Source organism: Rhododendron vialii, chromosome 5a, assembly GCF_030253575.1.
Source record: "Rhododendron vialii isolate Sample 1 chromosome 5a, ASM3025357v1".
NCBI classification, from domain to species: Eukaryota; Viridiplantae; Streptophyta; class Magnoliopsida; order Ericales; family Ericaceae; genus Rhododendron; species Rhododendron vialii.
In genome coordinates, this window is record NC_080561.1 from 28,802,797 (window position 1) to 28,820,808 (window position 18,012).

Genomic DNA, 18,012 nt, shown 5'->3' on the forward strand with positions numbered 1-18,012 from the left:
ATATATATATATATATATATATATATATATATATATATATATATATATATATATATATATATATATATATATATGATAGTTTGGTTTTTCAATGGAAAGAATCTTGCCTTTAAAATTAGTGTTATGTTAGCTTGGAGCAGGGTCTCATACAACTATGACGAGTATGTGTATATAAAAATTAATTTGGTATGAAGTGGCGCTTTGCAAAAAAAAAAGACTATGGCGACGGGGTTTTTTTATTATTTATATTTTAGCGACAATGGAAGTGTTACTAAAAAAAATGGGCTATGGCGACGATTGTGCCAACATGTAGCAACGTTTCATTAGGCAATCAGAAATTACCCTCTCCCAACGGTTATAGGCGTCGCTAAACCAACCGTCACTAAAAAAAAAATATGTACCAACACTCGATAAAACCGTTGCTATACCTCTACAGCGACAGATATATTACAACGGTTTGACCGACGGTTCTCCAACTATTGGTATAGCTTAAACGGGTCTATACCAACGATTTTTGGGTTTTTTGGCAACGCTTTCGATTGTTGCTATAGAACGATTTTCTTGTAGTGGCACAATGCCCTAGCAAACCATCCTATGATTCAATAACTTTCTCCAACTGACCATCCAATAAAAATCATTTGAGGAATGTCATCAACATCCTTTACTATACCCCATATAGGATATGAACATTTTGTCTAATACATAAAACAACCGCACTTGAACAACAGAAACAAATTTACGATCCGCTTGCACTCTCAGTGTGAAGATCCTGATATTGCGTCGCACATATTTTCATCCCAGCTGTTATTTTGGAGGGGGAGCTTCATATGATCGGTCGCTTTGCTGAAATCTTCAAGAACATTAATCTCATACCAATCACAACTCCACCTGATCATGGATCAGCAGGACTGAGTAATAAGGGTAAAAACAATTATTTTTTAAATGCGATTTACAGGTGACTTGTTCCCTTGATTTTTAAAAAATTTTTTTTTTAATGTGATTCTACAAGTAACAATTGCTTTCTATTTTTTTAATTTTTAAATGCGATTCTATAATTTTCAGTCGTTTTGGAATTGAAGGACGTTCCAAGACCAATTTATAAGATCGGATTTCATTCATGTGCATGTTGGAGAACTATGCATTGTGTGTGCATTACATGCAGTTTTGAGTGACACGATTGGGCAAAGCGATGTTGTTTCGAATGATCAGTTTGAGGCCGGATTGATAATCATTTTTAGCAATCGAATGAATTCTATCAAGTAGAGCATGACAATTGCAGTCACACAAACAAAACAAAAAACAAACACAAGAGCACATTCACCCTATCAAGATCAAAGAAATGGCTCAGGCATCCTCTCCAATAGCACAATAACACCATCGTTGCACCCAAGCGCAATGTTGAACTTCAATTGCGGGGTATATATATTTGGATTTTTAGTTTACGGAAGGTAAGGAGACCAACGGTTGATAGAGGGATTGCTATTATCACCTTTCAAATTCAAAATCCCACATTTCTAGACAAGTCCGATTTTGTTCACTCTCACAAAATGAGGGTGAACATTACCTTCACTTCTTTTTTTTTATCCGCAACATTACCCTCACTTTGATTGGCTCTTTTTAACTTTTAGGTGCCACCAAGTGTAACCATAGTTAGCATTAAAAGCCTAATAAATATGGAAATAATTGGAATCTACATATAATTCGTATTTGGAAAATTATCCCATGCAACGCAAGTATGCAAAATGCGTGAGAACAATCTATTGAGATTGGAAAGTTATCACTGCGATGGAAGGTTTCGGATTTTCTGCCCCACTAGTTTAGTGTTTTTTTTATTTAGTTTTTTGCTTCTGTTTTACTGTTCTAACATTTATCTTGAAACGATATATTTGGCCCTATGATATATTTTTTCTTTGTAAGGGGAAGTCATCGTTTTGTCCTGTGATTGAATCAATAAACAAAAGCTCGTTGAAAAAATTCCCCCAAGATTTCAACTTGGCATAATACGAGAGATAATATATATTAATAAACTGAATAACTGAATAAAGCACAATTATAGGATGGATCATGTAGAGACCCGCAATTTCGTTTAATAAGTTTAAAATGTGTTATGTGGAATAAAATGAAGGAATTGGTGGAGGATATTGGTTTTGGGGCTAATGTAGGAAGATTGTTAGTAGAGGGGTGTAAGTGTAATTTATGTGTGTGCTAGCATATATAGGTGTGTGTGAGTGTAGGGGATTAAAAATCCCAAGTCTCACTCTCTCTCATCTCTCCCGACCTCTCATCTCCCTCTCGGCTCTTTCTCTATATCCCTCACTCTCACTCAAACTCCTCCAAACCAACACAAAACCCATACAATACACGTTCCAATCTTCCATCCTCGTGCGTATTGGAGCTCGAATTGCGTTCGCAGGAGCTCGGTGGTTCGTATTCGGCTTGGTTAAAGAGTTTGAAGTTCTAGGGCTTAGGGAATCCTTGGGTTTCGGCTTTAACACTCGCGGTAGGGATTTCTGTCACTCTTTATATGTTCTTGAGTTGGTTTTATGCATGAAATCGTGCTTTTGATCGTCGTTGTGGTTGTTGATGTGTTTGTTGTTGAAAACCCCATGAAAATCTGTTGAGAATTTGCTCGAACAACAATGTTATCGATACCTTTTGTAATTGTCATCGATACCTCGTGTTTCAAAGCCCAGAAAACCCATTGTTATCGATACCCATAGCATTGTTATCGATACCTCTGTGTTCCAAAAGCCAGAAAAACCATTTGTTATCGATACCTTCAGCCTTTGTTATCGATACCCTTGCGTCTGGAAGATTTTTAGTCCAAAGGTATCGATACCTTGTCCCTTGGTATCGATACTTGTTGCTTATCTCCAGTTTTCCCTATTTTGCTATATTTTTCACCGTTTTGGTTTTCGATCACTTCTAACCATTATAAATGACTTCTAAACATAGTTATTCGCACTCCAATTATTCCTTGGTCATCCTCGTTCGTAGGCTCTTGTTGTGTTGAACACAAGTGTCATATGGAGTGAGTTACCGTCCTAATGCTTTATTGGTGTGCCCGTTTAACTACTAGTGATAATGTGAGATGCTAAGATAGACGGAGTGATCATGCTTGAGCTAAATGTGGGTGTTGATAAGATTGAATGTTAGATAGGAGGATGGATAGATCATGAGACGCAATGCGAGAATTTGACACTTGATGCCATATCGTACGAAGATAACAAGTTTGGAAATAAAATGGAAATATGAATTGGTATGTGGACCGTTGACTCGATATCAATCTCTCTCTTTATTTATAATCATACAATCAGAGCCTTAAAACTACATATGTCGAAAAACAATGAAATGAGTTGTGATCGGGTGTACGGGGTCATGAGCACCCGGAACGAAAAACAATGAAATGAGTTGTGATCGGGTGTACGGGGTCATGAGCACCCGGAATGTAAATCGGATGTACGGGGTCATGAGCACCCGGAATGTAAATTGGATGTATGGGTCATGAGCACCCGGAAATGTATTGTGGGTATATGGGGCCCTAAGACCCGAAAAATCTCTTAAGTTCATTATTCGGTACGTTAATGGAGGAAGAGCTATCTGAGCTCATATTGGAAGTAAATGAGAGATGTACGGGGTCCTTAAGACCCGGAATGTAAGCTAATAACCGCAGAAGTGTACAAAATGAAATTGGTCAATAAGAACACGAAAAAGATGGCTAATAGATCAATGAATGACCAGTGAAGTGTCCCTTGAATCCTAAATTCCCTTCATGAAGTTACGTTGGTTGCATTCTCTATCATAGTCTCCGACTCCATCCTTTTATGTTCAAATCTTCACATTTGCATATAAAGTTTGTAGAGAGTTTCCTACTGGGCATGTGTTTTGCTCAAACCTATCATTTTTCAGGTACAATCAGAGGCTGTGACATGGGATGCTGTACTTGCATGTGATCCTACATTTTGAAAGCGACTTCGGAGAGTTAATTTTGCATCTTTTATAAACTTTATCTCCGGATGAAGAAGTTGTAATTTGATTATTTTTATTATTATTTCTTTTTATTAAATGAAGGATTCTTGTAAACTCTTAACTTTCTTTTAACCTGATCTAGTGGTTTTAGGCTGTTGGGCCAATGATGTAAATTTGGAAATGCTTTGGACTTTGGAATGATTTGCGAACAAGGGGAAATAGAAATGGTTTTTGGGTAATATTTGTATTATCTTGAGGATTTTTATTTATGGAAAACCTTTAATATTTATGTTGAAAATCGAGAGCGTGACAGATCAATTGCAACGGATCCCTTCTGCAAAAAAATGAAGAGGCAACAAAAGGATCAAATCTTTTTTTTAGTAAGTGTATAATTAATTTTATAACCAACCAACAACAAAACAAAAAGGGTAAACACCCTCAATACAAAAACTATAGACGGAAAATCCTGTCTACAAACTACTTTCTACCTATCAAAACTTTGGCCAAAACAATCCCAAAAATTCTACTTGAGATGTTCCAAAGATCACAAAAAATTTGGTTCTCAATAGAACTAAGAATCTGTTTCCAAGTATAAACTCTATATCTGATGTTCTCATTTATATATTTCAAAACTTCAGCAACACTTTTAGACATTCCACCAAAATTTTTAGAGTTTTTCTCTATCCAAACATGGTATACAACTGGTGCAAGAGCCAGTTTAAAGAGGAGAGATTTGAATGATTTGCCTTTGCAAAAGGCAATAGCAATTTCAGTCCATGCATCTGCCTTTCTCTGAACTTGAAATTTGGATAAGATACTCTCCCATATGCAACTTGAGAAACTACGTACACTAAAAGAACAAATGTTGCAGAGATTCTTCCTCAGCGAAGAACACAATTTAGGGTCCAACTCCATACTCCAATTCCTAAGTCTATCCTTAGTGGAAAGCTTTTGCATACAAGCAAGCCATATAATGAAAGCCCATTTAAGTACTATTTAAGTACTATGGGAGCCCAAGAAACTTTTTCGCTTTTGTATCTTAAAGCCTTTCATGTGTGTTTTGTTGTAGACATACAGTTTTAAAAGAGATTCTTCGCCAGGGGATTGTTGTCATCCTTCTAAGAGATGCAAGTGTCTCTTCAAACGCATCCATTTTTACTCGGACGTAAAACTGCTCACTCCATCATCTAACCACTTCACACATTGCAGCTAGCTCACCCCTTCTGCATTACATGCATTATCAAGTGATCTTTACTAAAAATGAATATGTTCAGTTTGTACACCCAACTAATACACTTTTATTAAAGGGCATGACTTCGGTGTTCCCGGTTATTTTGGGGACACCGTAACTTTTGGCATAATAAAACCATTATGAGTATAACCAAAACCCATTACAAGCATAACAGAACCATAGCAAGGCATAACCAAAACCATAACAAGGCATAACATATTTGTTATGCCTTGGTTGGGTTTAGTTATGCCTTGGTTGGTTTTTTGGATATTCCTTGGTTATGCCTTGTTTAGGTTCTGTTATGCTTGTAACTGATTTTAGTTATGCTCCTAATGGTAAAGTTATGCCAAAAATTATGGTGTCTCCAAAATGACCGGGGACACCATAGCATCATCCATTATTAAATATTATACAAGACCCACTTTAGGACATCTTACTCTTGCACTAGAGTTTGTGCCTATTCCAAACAAACTTATCTTATTCAAACTTTTGTGGCAACCTACAAGTAACAATGTGGTCAAGTTCAATGTCGATGGCGTGCTGGACTTATATAATGGAATTGGTTTTAGGACATCTTACTCGATCTTGCACTAGAGTTTGTGCCTGCACTTTCACTCTTACAGTAGCTTATTCACACTTCAGAGTTTTTGTCTTACACCCACCTAATGAGCTCTCATCTCCTATTTATAAGGAGCAAACGAAGTTTTTAGACAATAACAACTCTAGAATAATTTTCGTAAAACCCAGAAGACTCCATCATAATTTGGAAAATTTCAGAATTCTAGCATAGTGCTAGCCTGGAACACTCGACCGGCAAAAAGTGTCAGCCCCGACATTTGGGTTGCCCTAGCCCAACCTCCTACTTTATTACCCACTTACTATTAAGTCATATAAAATAAAAAAATACAAGTACAAAAAAATTCAAAATTATATTGTTTTTTAGCTTGAATAACATTAAAAAAAAAAAAACATCAAAATAAAAATCTCGTTTATAGTGTTTTATGATTAATTAGCACGATCCGATTTAAAAAAAACTAACCTCTCCTAGCATTTTTTGAAGCAAGTTTCTCAATTGAGTCATCCTACTTTACTTATCCAAGAACTCAGGACCCGTTCCGCTAACTTGTATTTTTTTGGGCTTTTTATATTATATATGTGGGGAGAATGACCTTTCTTGAAAAGCATAAGAAGTTTAAAAAGCCCCATATGCCCAAAAATACTCTTAGTGGAATTGCGCCTCATTTTCAATTGAGATCATAGTCAATCTCTTTAATCTTTCTTGCGAAATGGTAATTCAAAGATAAAAATAAAAACCGTGTTAGCTGGCTCGATTTATTTTAACTATGACATTTTTTTAAAATCAAATGTAAGAACATCACTTATAGATTATTGTTGGGAGGAAAACAAAAAGAGGTAGAATAAAAATTGTGGATAGGCAAACAAAAAGATCGCAGAACAAAAAAATGAAGGAAAAAAGAAATGAGAGATGACAGCACCTAGGATTCAAACCAAGCACCACAAATGCTTTGACAACGTCAGTGACTACTACATGCACCAAGCAAAGATTTGTGCTACTGTGGGAAACTTTTTTAAATTTATAATCTATCTCAATTTTTTTTTTGTTGCCCCAGTCCGAAGGGTTGCCCAAGACCTAAAGCTTGCAAGACTTACCGACAAAGTTCAGAATAAATTTTAGAAGATTTGGAACATTCTAGAAGAACCTAGTGGAACCCGGAAAATGCAAGTGTAGTGTGTCCATACATAATTAGAGACCTTGATCATGGCCACCACCTTGGGTTTGCTTCTGCTTCCTAAAAGGAAACATGCATGTTTATATAGATGATCGAATGATAAAATCAGGGATAGGTAGCACCAATAATAGAGTGGTAGTATATATGATGCATGCTCTTGTGTGTTTTATTAATGGCCGACACATTGGTTGGCCACTCATCGATATGGCAAGACAAAATTCCCCCCCGCCCCCCCTCCTCTCTGCCTAGAAAACCATCAAGCTAGCCACCAGAGCACAACACTTGCTTGTATCAATGCATTGGCATGCATGTCTACATTACTACATACAAGACACATACATCATGGCCAACTACACCATTGTGTCCTTTTTGTTTTTCTTTTTTTTTAAATAATCAAACCATTATTGTGTCCTTTACCATACAAGCACTCTCTCTCTCTCTCTTTCTCTCTAAAGGAATCAAACCATTATATTGTGTCCTTTACCTACCATACAAGCACTCTCTCTCTCTCTCTCTCTCTCTCTCTCTCTCTCTCTCTCTCTCTCTCTCTCTCTCTCTCTCTCTCTCTCTCTCTGTGGACCATTCACAACATATATGTTCTAGTAGTTAACCATGCACACACCCACACTCAGATTTAGCCAGTCAAGACAAGTATTTTTGCAATTATAAAAATACCTCTCCAACACTTCAAGTCATATGCCACCACCAGGAGAATTAATTAATCATGCCTTTGAGTCACCGTCATGTGGTGCTCCACCATACATTAGGTGTGAGGCCCAAAATAATTAAGTATGTAGGTCCCGTCCTTATGTGTTCGTGTGGAAAAGGAGCCTGAGCATTAAAGTCTATATCCCAAAACATGCTACATTGTCCCTTTTTTTTTTGTTGATCAGCAGTAGTAGTATTTTATTAAAAGGGGAAGGAAAAAGGAAATTTCAATCAAAGGTTGGAAGGAAAAGCCTAAACACTCCTATAGGGCAAAAGCCCGTAATAACTGAGGGCCTAACATGCCCAGATCATACAATAAGCACGAAAAATAAACCTAACCCACTAAAGTGGACTAAGCCCAGCCCAAGAAAACCCAAAAAACAAAACCCTATACTTTTGAAAAAAAATACAAACCCTACTACCAAGCATTGCCGCCCACCAAACGGACAACAACAACCCAAATCCACCGATCATCCACCTTCGACAACCACCAAGTAGCCACATGTCCTCTACCTCTACTCTTTGCCATAAACAACTTCTAGCTAGATAACTAGGAATGCTATTGAACTACTCTTGTATTTATAGGCTCTAACTGTCTCCTGAAATGGCTGAATTACACACCACGTGTCCCACTTTCCCTAATTTTCTTGCAACCGTTGAGAACATGGGTCAAATAATTAGTCACGTTCAACCAAGAAAAAAATTACTAGTATAAGATTAAATTAAACCCCTTAACTATGCGAGCTAATTTAAAAGTATATATATTAACCACCGCCACAAAAAGTGGGATATTCTATCTCTCCTCAACAAAATAGCTTATCCCTCCCTAACCATTATCTCGGCTGGCCTTATCCTAGCCGAAATTAATAAACCCATTAGCCTATTAAATTTTAATTAATTTGGGATTTTCCAAATATGGTCCAAACACATCCTTTAAATACTTGGTCTCCGATGAGTGCATTATCGATGGACGTGTGACTTACCATCAGGTTCCAACTTCCAAATCCCTCTCCTCTCACATTTATGTAGAGTTAAGCCGACCCTCAACCTCCCTCTCTGCCCACCATAAGAAAGAAATCATTCAAACAAGAGAATAATCCTTTCAACAAGAATCTGGCTTGTATGCAATCTGAGTTTTGGACTGCAGATGTGCGGTCCAAGTAATCACAACCGTCGGATGATATTTTTTATGGTCCATTATTTTCATAATATTCTTACCGGTAATAATATATTTTTACGGGTAAAAATTTCAGCAAATCTGAACCATTGATTATCAAGATGAACACTTCAGATTAATTGAACTTCCTTCAACAAATGATTGAATTTTCAAACGGTCCACATCTCTTGCGGGAAAGATTTTGAAGATCCAAATTACAGAAGACAAGTAATTCTTTGGGCACCCTCCCCGCATGCGAAAGCTTGTGCGAAAAAGCCGTGGGAGGGATTTTCAGGTTGTAATGCAGCCACGCGACTTAAAATTAGGTTGATATATTATAAGATCGGTTCTGGATTACAACAAAAAAAGAACCAAAGCGATTCTAGTTGAATTTTACACGAAAATGCGATGGTAAAAAAACATTGAGTCACTGCCCTTGGAGCACTAGATAATGTTGGCTCATCACGGGTGCTGATAATGTCAAAAAGCAGATGTCATTAATATTTTTTAAAGTGCATAGAAATATTGTACCTTAACAAATCAAATTTGGTATTACGAAAAGCAGTTTATAAGGTGCAAAGTTTTTTGCACGTTAATTTTTTTTTATTTTGACAAAAACTATTTTGGCACTATCATTTTACAAGCATCATACTTTTACGTGAATATCATGTAAATATGTGATGGAAAGAGGGGGTTAAGGACATGCCACTAGCACTCTATATGTACTTGAAATAGATGTCCGAATTATGATAGGTATTATGAGCAATATGAAAATACTCCTAGATCGAGTAATCTATTCTTTCATCTAAGAAAAAGAATTTCTAGTTTGCATGGTCCAACCATCGATCCTAAAAATTTCTGCAATAAATTGGGTAGGTCACTAGTATAGTTCCCTATCCACTATTGTGCAATTTATTGGAATAATATAGGATGAATCCTTAAAATGGCTAGAAATAGAAAGAGTTTCCGAAGAAAAAACTTGGGGCTTTTTTTGTTTTGTTTTTTTTGTTTTTTTTTTTTTTTGCATTTGTTCGTTTTGTGTTAAATTTTTATGAATTATTGGTTCGTCTTAATAAGAGGAACTAAAAAATTAAAAATTATGACTTTTATCCAATTTAGTTGGAAATATCCAAAATTAAGCACTTTTAGCACAGTTTTTTGGGTTAAAAGTACTAAATTTTGGATATTTTTTTAAAAAAAAAGGGTAAAAATCGTAAGTTTTTATTTTTTCGATTTGTTGTTGAGACGAACTAACAATTCACAAAAATTTGACGCAAAACTCTCAAATGCAAGAAAAATTTAAATAAAAACACAAAATTGAAAAAAAACGAGGCATATTTTTTGGAAAACAAGGCCCAAATAGTTTTAATAATTATCCTCGCCTTCTTGAAAACTAGACCCGAATAGTTTTGACATATTTGGACACCGTCTCGTGATGCTTCGATACTCTTCCTTTCCCCATCACATGTTCCTGTGGGTGCGGCGATAAAGTATATGAAGATGTTTGGGCGTGCAATCTATTTTCAGGGCCTGAGTCAGCAAACCCAATTGACATAATCAAGTGCATGGTGATTGTGACTGACTGAAAGCATTTCACTCTCTCTCTCTCTCTCTCTCTCTCTCTCTCTCTCTCTCTCAAATTCCCGTTTCTGTCTCTATCAGGAACTCCTCCAGTTTGACTGGTAAGCTCCTCTCTTTCTTCGTAAATGCAATTAATTAGAGGAATTTATTGTTCTCTCTTTCTCTCTCTGTCAAAATCATCACACCGTCAAAGGTCTCCTTCTGATTCTGCGATTATTTCTCACTTGTTATGTATCTGATCATCACATGATCAAGGGTTTTGTAGAGATCCAATTAAAGCTTGTAATTTCTGTTTTAGCTGGTAATCAACATGGTGTATCAGCATTTGCATGGTCGTTTACTAGCTACCACATGATAATCACTATAAGCTGATTCACACAATGCATTTTCTTTTGCGAAGTTATCTTCCGTCCAAAAACGGAAATATGGTTCATAAATCATGTACTCTCTCTCTCTCTCTCTCTCTCCGTTCCATTTTATTTGTCTACTTTTTGATTTTGTTTCTATATACGAAAAGTTCTTTTAACGTTCTGCATTTGAGAATGTTTACTCTTCTGTAATGCTTAAAAAGTATAGAGTATTATCTGCGAGTCGAAGCTTCTTTGTGAACTTGGGGTGCCTAGGACAGGGGACAGCATGCATGTTGGGGCAATCTGGGCCGTCCACGCTCGGCAATGCTCAGATTGCATCTTGGCCAAACAGATCTCGGCCGTCCATTGCTATTTGGCTGAGATGCGCGCAATCTGAACCATCCATTGCCGAGCATGGACAGCCTGAATCGGCCCAACACGCATGTTGTCCCTAAGGCCTCTTTATCCATGCAATGGATATGATCCTCTCCTTGAATATTCTCTCCCACCGGTTTAAAATGGCCCACGGTTTCGACTTGTTATTTGGTAGGTTTTAATAGAATTTCTGGCAATGCGATACCAGTGGCCGTTCTTAAATTTTTCTTGTGAAATTGACTGTTAGACTAACACATACTGATATCCGAGATGTCTACTTGTTTTTTTTTTTTTGGCATGATATTGAATGACTGATATACTGTGTAGCCCTCATTTGGATCATAGGAGAGATAACTCAATGCGAGGATGCATGCTAGTCCATGTTGAGATTCCTCTAAAACTACAAATTCTCATAATACTCAAAGTTGACTGTCCATATACTCATACAGTCATACTAGACCAAATCCAAAGGGCTAATGTGTTGGCAAACTGTGGCTTAATTATTGAGTTACTGTGTTTATGTGATTCAACTTGACCCTTACCCCGAAAAAGGGTGGATCAAGTGGAAAAGCATCTGCAAATGGGAAAAGACTTCGGGGTGGGGGTACCAATAATTTAGAAGGGTCATCTTCCATTTTAAGTTTAGTTTCCAAATCATTGGGGAGCATTTCCCCTGCAAAACTTTACGCAATTTCAAATGTGATTGCCTGTTTGAATTTGAATTCTGACGTCTATTTTTCAACCAATAAAATTAGAAAGAAGCAAAAGCAAAGAGTGTAAATCATGGATGGCTGACATCATGTCCATCCATGTTAAATTTCTACCTTTGTTGAAAGCTAATTGTTTATCCCTTCCCCTATCAATCAACGATCTTAGTACATCGACGAAATAGTCTATGTGTTTACGTTTTCCCTGATTCAAATAAGTGATGGATTCGGCACAGGTTAAGATGAAGTTTAGAGGAGTGAAGGGGTTTAGGAGGGACTAAAGCTAGCTTCTTCATCTCGGTGAATTTCGAAATCTTTGATCTCTGGCTTATGAGTGGAAAATCAAATGCAAACCGAACAAGCAAGAGACAAGAGCTTCTTCTCGGCATCCTTAAGAAGTAGATTCCCTTTTAGTTCAGTGGGGAGGCAACTCAATACAATCATTCACAGATATTAGATGAAACTGGCAACAAATAATTGGAATAAATCCACTTTCTTATTTGTCAAAAACTGCCAAGTTTATAAATGAGTGACTACTATTCTTCTCCATCAGGACTTGACTCCTGTTATTTGATTATACTTATTTCTTTTGCAGAAGTCATTTATTTCTCCCCATTTTTAGTTCTCATATATTGACATTCGACAATAGCTTTTTGAATGGTACTTGAGCAATCCTAAGTATAATTTCTAGACATGCTTCGAATGCTTTATCTCTAGGTTTCCACTTCAGAGATGTAACGAACTTCTAGACCAAACTGAGGAACCAGTGAAGCCTTAATTGGACAAAAAATACATTGACATGACATAAAACTGCCACAAAGAGAAGCATATTTGACTACAGGATTGGAGCCTTGGAGGGTATTTTGTGTAATGTAGAAGTCATGCATATACATACTTTTTTTTTGGAAAGGCCATGCATATACATACTTACGTGTGTGTATGCGAGGGTGGGCAGGCGAGCGTGCTTGTGTCGAAGGATATTGTATTACTAGCAGTGGTGGCTATAGATGATGTGAGTTTTTACACATGCATTGATGCTTTGAAGATCCAATTCACTGATTAAATATCTAGTAGAAGTATCATTACGGTACTAACTCAAACATATTATATGCAAGTTTTAACCTGACATTATATGCAGGTTTCTTTTTTCACAGAATTTTTAGAGATATACCCGGTAGGATGTACCCAGGGTCTTCCTGCTGTTCAAACTACAAACCTTGTATGCATGCAAGACAAGTATTAGATATAATCATTCCAATGTCATATGGATGTCTGATGTTAATGTAATGGATAAATTCTATGTTTCCATCATTATCTGTTTGGCCCGCAACACACATAAGTTTTACTAATATTGCAGTAACTGATAAATTTTGGTCTCAAACTAATCATCTTGTTTGGTCTGAAGAGTATATTTCGTATTACTGATGTTACAGTGACTGATAATTTTTTGGTTTCAAATCCTCTTATGTTTGGCCTGAATAGCATTCCATATTTGTAATGTAGTTCACAGGTTGTATGATGCAAGTGTTGTGGGTTTTCGACGGACATATAATTATGCTAGAAATCAAGACACAAACTTCAGAACACAACGGTTACATACAAACAAGTAAATCTAGAACAAAAAAAGAGATAGAGCACACATAAACGAGGCACCAGATTTACGTGGTTCACTCGAAAAACAAGGGCTACTACATCCATGAAGTCACTGCGGTTTCGCGGTTATCTGTTTACTACATCCATGGAGTCACTGTTGTTTCACGGTTTTTGTTATATTATCATGGAGGTTACAAGAGTCGTACAGAACCTCTCAATCTAACCGAGATCAACTATAGAAACTAAAAATGTGTAAAGTACCCATTTCATCGCGTCAGACGCCTAACACTTGAGCGAGCACATGGTATATGCGTCTGACGTGTTTAATATATTCACCTCAGAAGCATATTTACTAGTGAAGTTTACTGGAGAACGATGCATCAAACTCTTGTGCTTTGCATGAAATGAACTACGGCTCCTAGTAAAAACAAAATTTAACATGTAGAAATAAAAAATTAAAAAATGTGAATATTTTTGCAGTCCCAACTCCTTGAATTGAGAAATTGACCAGTCTCACACTACACATACCTGCATCTGATAACCCGTATCTGAGTCTCTGTAACATGCCCTCGAGAACTTTGTTAATTGAGTTACAAATAAGGATGAACGATTCTTGTATGTGCTAGCAAACTACAATTTCCCGTTGCACGAAAAGCATGTACCGCTGACAGAGCAGCCTTTGATCCCGGTCTATAGGGGCCTTCTCTGCTAGAGTTCATCTTTGAACAAAGCACACTGAAACCTACATGTCAACAACACCATGCTCCCACAGCCGCCACAAAAAGTGCAGTAAAGTCTCTATTATGAGACAAATACCCTGAAATTCGGTTCCCACGTCCCCATTTTTTCTTTAGTTGTCCTTAGTTGCACCCCTTCTCTCCTCGCAAGTTATGTTGCCTAATTTTTGATCTTGTTCTCAGCAAAATAGTTAGAAGATGAAAATTCTCAAATTGAGTTGCACGTGATGCTGAACATCCTCAAGTAATTAATCTGTCTTCGCATTGACATTACCTTTTCTTAAGAGTTGCTTCTTTTCCTTTCAGGCTTTGATTTGGTTTGCAATGGATACCTCACCTCAAGCTACAGAAACTCAAATTGCTGTCAGGTCTGAATTGGACAGTATATCGACAGGGTTGATGCCAAGTGACGACCAGTGCTTCCTCCTATATTTCATACTGGGTACCTTCTTTGGGCCTGATCTCAAGGCAGAAAGTCCCCGAAAGTCCGTTTTACAAAGGTTTGCTGAGGCTCTTCCCTCATATACTTCTGAACAGCTTGCGGGCTCCCACATTAAAAAAGTTGAAGTAGAGAGGGTATATCACTATGTACTTAGAAAGGCAGATGACTCCGCTGTGGTAAAAGGACCTTGGTTGGACCGGTTCCTCCATGGGAATCTCCCTATGCCAGCGAAATACCCTCAGTTTCCTGATCTCTTTCCTCCTCAACTTCATCCGCACTCGCGGTTCAAAACCCTTTACAAGATCATTGAAAACGTTGTATTTATTAACCACCCAGAATCATACTATATCAAGCCTGAGGATATGGAAAGGTTCAAACGGCTAACTGGGTTACAAAACTTGGTTTTGGATAGAGATGGTGCAAGGATGTACACTGGTGTCGATGATGAGGCATTGTATGACATATCGTTGCAGGAGGTTGGTTTTAATGGCAACGGTACTAAAACTACAGGACCTCTAAACTGTGTCCACAAGAACAGAGAATCTTCGCAAACTGTCCATGTTTTGGGACCGGTCAATGGGGCACCGCATAATTGTGTACCTGTGACTTACAGTAATGTGGCTCCATTGCCAGCTGAAGTAGGCACCAGGGGTGAGGGGGGATTTGAGTCAGGAATGGTATTTCTTCCTTCTCCCCCAACTAGAGAAGAGTGGGGAAACATTGTAAATGTAACCAGAAGTGGATATTCAATCACTGGGACTGCAGCAATGGGTCATTTTGGACCGTCTATTGGACTCTTGGACATTGGAGAATGTGAGGATTCCTACCTATTCCGCGTATCCCTTCCTGGGGTGAAAAGGGATGAGAGTAAGTTGATTTTTAGCATCCAATGGCCATATAATTGGTAGTTGCAGTATTTCAAATGTCTTGTAGGTACATTGATTTTTAGTATCCACTGGCTATATAATTGATAGTGGTAGATTTTCAAATGTCTTTTAGGTGATCGTTATTTCCTCTCGTCAGTTAGGCATAATTTACATTTATCTGAGTATGGTTTTTTTAGAATGGAATTCTTTTACTTTTTTCCCTCCTCTTTTTCTCTTTTAAATTGTGCACATATTATGAATTAAAGGTATCAAGCTACAAAGCAAGGACACCGACACTCTCCTGGTACAAGTCCTATGTATTCGAATTTTGTTCCTGCAGGAATACTCTAGCACACGATTGCACTCGTGGGACATGTCATGGTGCCAAATGATATTGTACTCCACTTAAAGCTTAAACTTTTTTGTTAATGTACTTATATGAGTAAAGGATGAACACAAATGAACGAAAGAATAGGGCTCCTTCTATTTCACTTTTTACACTTCTCAACATTGTTTCACACATTTTTTTATGTACTGTGCACATCTTTCATTACACTTTTTGAACCTTAAAAGACAACTTACGGGTCTTTTTATAGCATTTTCCTACTAACAAAACAAAGTATGTTATTTTAATGTGCCTCCAACGTGTCAGAGTATCGGTGTAGTGTCGCTCACCCGTATCAGTTCTATTTATTTACTGTTGCTATTTTGGTGTGGTAATGACCTTCCCCTGCCCTTTATTTTCTGTTTCCTGTATTCATAGTTCTTCTGTTATTCTAAACATGTGTGTCAAAAAGTTGAATTATCGACTCCTGGCATAGCCTTTTCTTGCTTCACAGGCCTCATTACAATCAAAGATACGATTAAAAGAAAAAGGTGTGACATCGTTTTGTTTCCCCTGGTGCAGGAGAATTTGGTTGTGAAGTTGCAATTGATGGTAAAGTATTGATAAGAGGAGTGACAACCACGGGCGAGCAAACCGTATATATGCAGTCCCAGGTGTTTGAAATGCAGACACAGAACCTTTGTCCGTCGGGGCACTTCTCCATCTCGTTTAAGCTGCCAGGTCCAGTTGATCCTCAACAATTCTCTGGTAATTTCGGTACTGATGGGATTCTTGAGGGCATTGTGATGAAGGGGGTACAAAAGGAGAATAACTGAGTAAACCCGTCTTATTGGCAAAAGTAGTTATCATCATCGTTGGTTCACTGTATATTCTGTCAGGAATGCTGTGTTTGTATAAAGTTTAGGATGTGGAGTTAGTCTATCTATCAAATGCGTGCAAATATGTTAGCAACTGTTCGCTGCATATCAGAAGTAAGCTCTTGTTATTGCCAGAACTTGTTCTCAACGCCGATTTTCGCTGTATATTCTCTCCTAACTGCTGGTTGAAGATGTTATTTTGTTCTCTCTGACTGTTCCTCACAGAAGCGTGAGCCCGGATTGGTCGAGGCTGGGATTGTTTTTTTGTTTCTTTTCTCTTCTGCTAAACAAATTCGGTGGTTGAACCCCCGAGGGGCCCATGTGTGTTCCTTCCCTTTCATAAAACTACACTATATAGTATATTAATAAATAAACAAAAATAACAAAAGTAGATAGGTACACATCCACCAATCACACCTCTCTCTTTTACACATGTGTGGACTCCATCATGTATAGTTTCCATAATTATTTATGTGGGCCCATAAATATGTGAGAGGAGTGTGGTTGCTGGGTGTGTAAATCACGTTTTTTTTAAATAATTACAAGCAGTAAAAGAATATAAGGATCTAAAATTGGGAAGTACATGAAACAGAACATAAGAAGCCTACAATCCCCATTCAGGAGGAATAAATAATTAATCATTATTTTTTATTTCAAGGATTGACCTGTGACCTCTCGTCTACAGTAGTGGCTTTGATCGAGCCCTAGTTAGTTATTGTCAAGCCAAGCGAATTGATTAGATAAATTATAAAAAAAAATTATTGGGTAAATAGGAAATTGATTGGTAAAGAATTTACTCAATATATCCTTGTGATCTTCTTTGACGAATATTGTTTAGCTCGAAGTGTTATATTTTATCCTAATTTTAAACATGCATCGGTAAACCGTAAAACCAAATACTTATTGAGTGATGAGATTTGAAAACCCCTGTGCTACAAGTAGAAATATCATGAACTGTGGTTATACATTGTTAATTTAAATAGTATTGCTTAGTATGAAAAATATATCAATTATCAACCTGGGCCAATTACAAGGAAGAGGCTACATTGATTATTTTAACAAGGTGCCCAACCTAGAGGTCCAATACTGAAATTGTGCAAAATACATACAAAAGCAGGGAAGAGGAAAGAACATTTGTAACCGATTTTGTACACGACTGGCTGAATGAACTTTGGCACTGTAGATTTTACTATTTTTTTTGAAGAGTCAATACAACATCAAACAGATTTGACCTTCAAGAAACAAGAATTATCCGCAAAAATAACCGTACTTTTTTTTAAAGGTTTAGGCGTAGATAAGTGGCCGAAAATCAAAACATTTCAAAGCCTAAATCGAAAGTAGTA

General features: G+C 37.2%; 2 protein-coding genes across 3 annotated transcripts; one reads left to right on the forward strand and one right to left on the reverse strand.

Moving 5' to 3' along the window:
- Positions 1-4,446: 4,446 nt before the first annotated feature.
- Positions 4,447-5,122, reverse strand: LOC131327778 (uncharacterized). The gene is made up of 2 exons (XM_058360910.1): positions 5,045-5,122; positions 4,447-4,917 (listed from the first exon to the last, which is right to left on the reverse strand). Exons 1-2 carry the CDS (start codon positions 5,120-5,122, stop codon positions 4,447-4,449), a joined length of 549 nt encoding a protein of 182 aa, XP_058216893.1.
- Positions 5,123-10,370: 5,248 nt separating this feature from the next.
- On the forward strand, positions 10,371-16,878 carry LOC131327337 (increased DNA methylation 2). Of its 2 annotated transcripts, XM_058360442.1 has the most exons (3): positions 10,371-10,497; positions 14,465-15,467; positions 16,374-16,878. In XM_058360442.1, exons 2-3 carry the CDS (start codon positions 14,483-14,485, stop codon positions 16,625-16,627), a joined length of 1,239 nt encoding a protein of 412 aa, XP_058216425.1. In that variant the 5' UTR covers positions 10,371-10,497; positions 14,465-14,482; the 3' UTR covers positions 16,628-16,878. The 2 variants fall into 2 exon arrangements, with proteins under 2 accessions (XP_058216425.1, XP_058216426.1); XM_058360443.1 differs by lacking the exon at positions 10,371-10,497 and having other exon boundaries at positions 13,352-15,467.
- The last annotated feature ends 1,134 nt before the right edge of the window (positions 16,879-18,012 follow it).

Bases quoted from the DNA above. Each gene is read 5' to 3' on its own strand.
- LOC131327778 (XM_058360910.1), bottom strand. From the start codon at position 5,122: ATGGATGCGTTTGAAGAGACACTTGCATCTCTTAGAAGGATGACAACA. The intron at 4,918-5,044 runs GTATGTCTACAA...TGTATGCAAAAG, and splicing joins GAAGAATCTCTTTTAAAACT to CTTTCCACTAAGGATAGACT.
- LOC131327337 (XM_058360442.1), top strand. From the start codon at position 14,483: ATGGATACCTCACCTCAAGCTACAGAAACTCAAATTGCTGTCAGGTCT. The intron at 15,468-16,373 runs GTAAGTTGATTT...CCCCTGGTGCAG, and splicing joins TGGGGTGAAAAGGGATGAGA to GAGAATTTGGTTGTGAAGTT.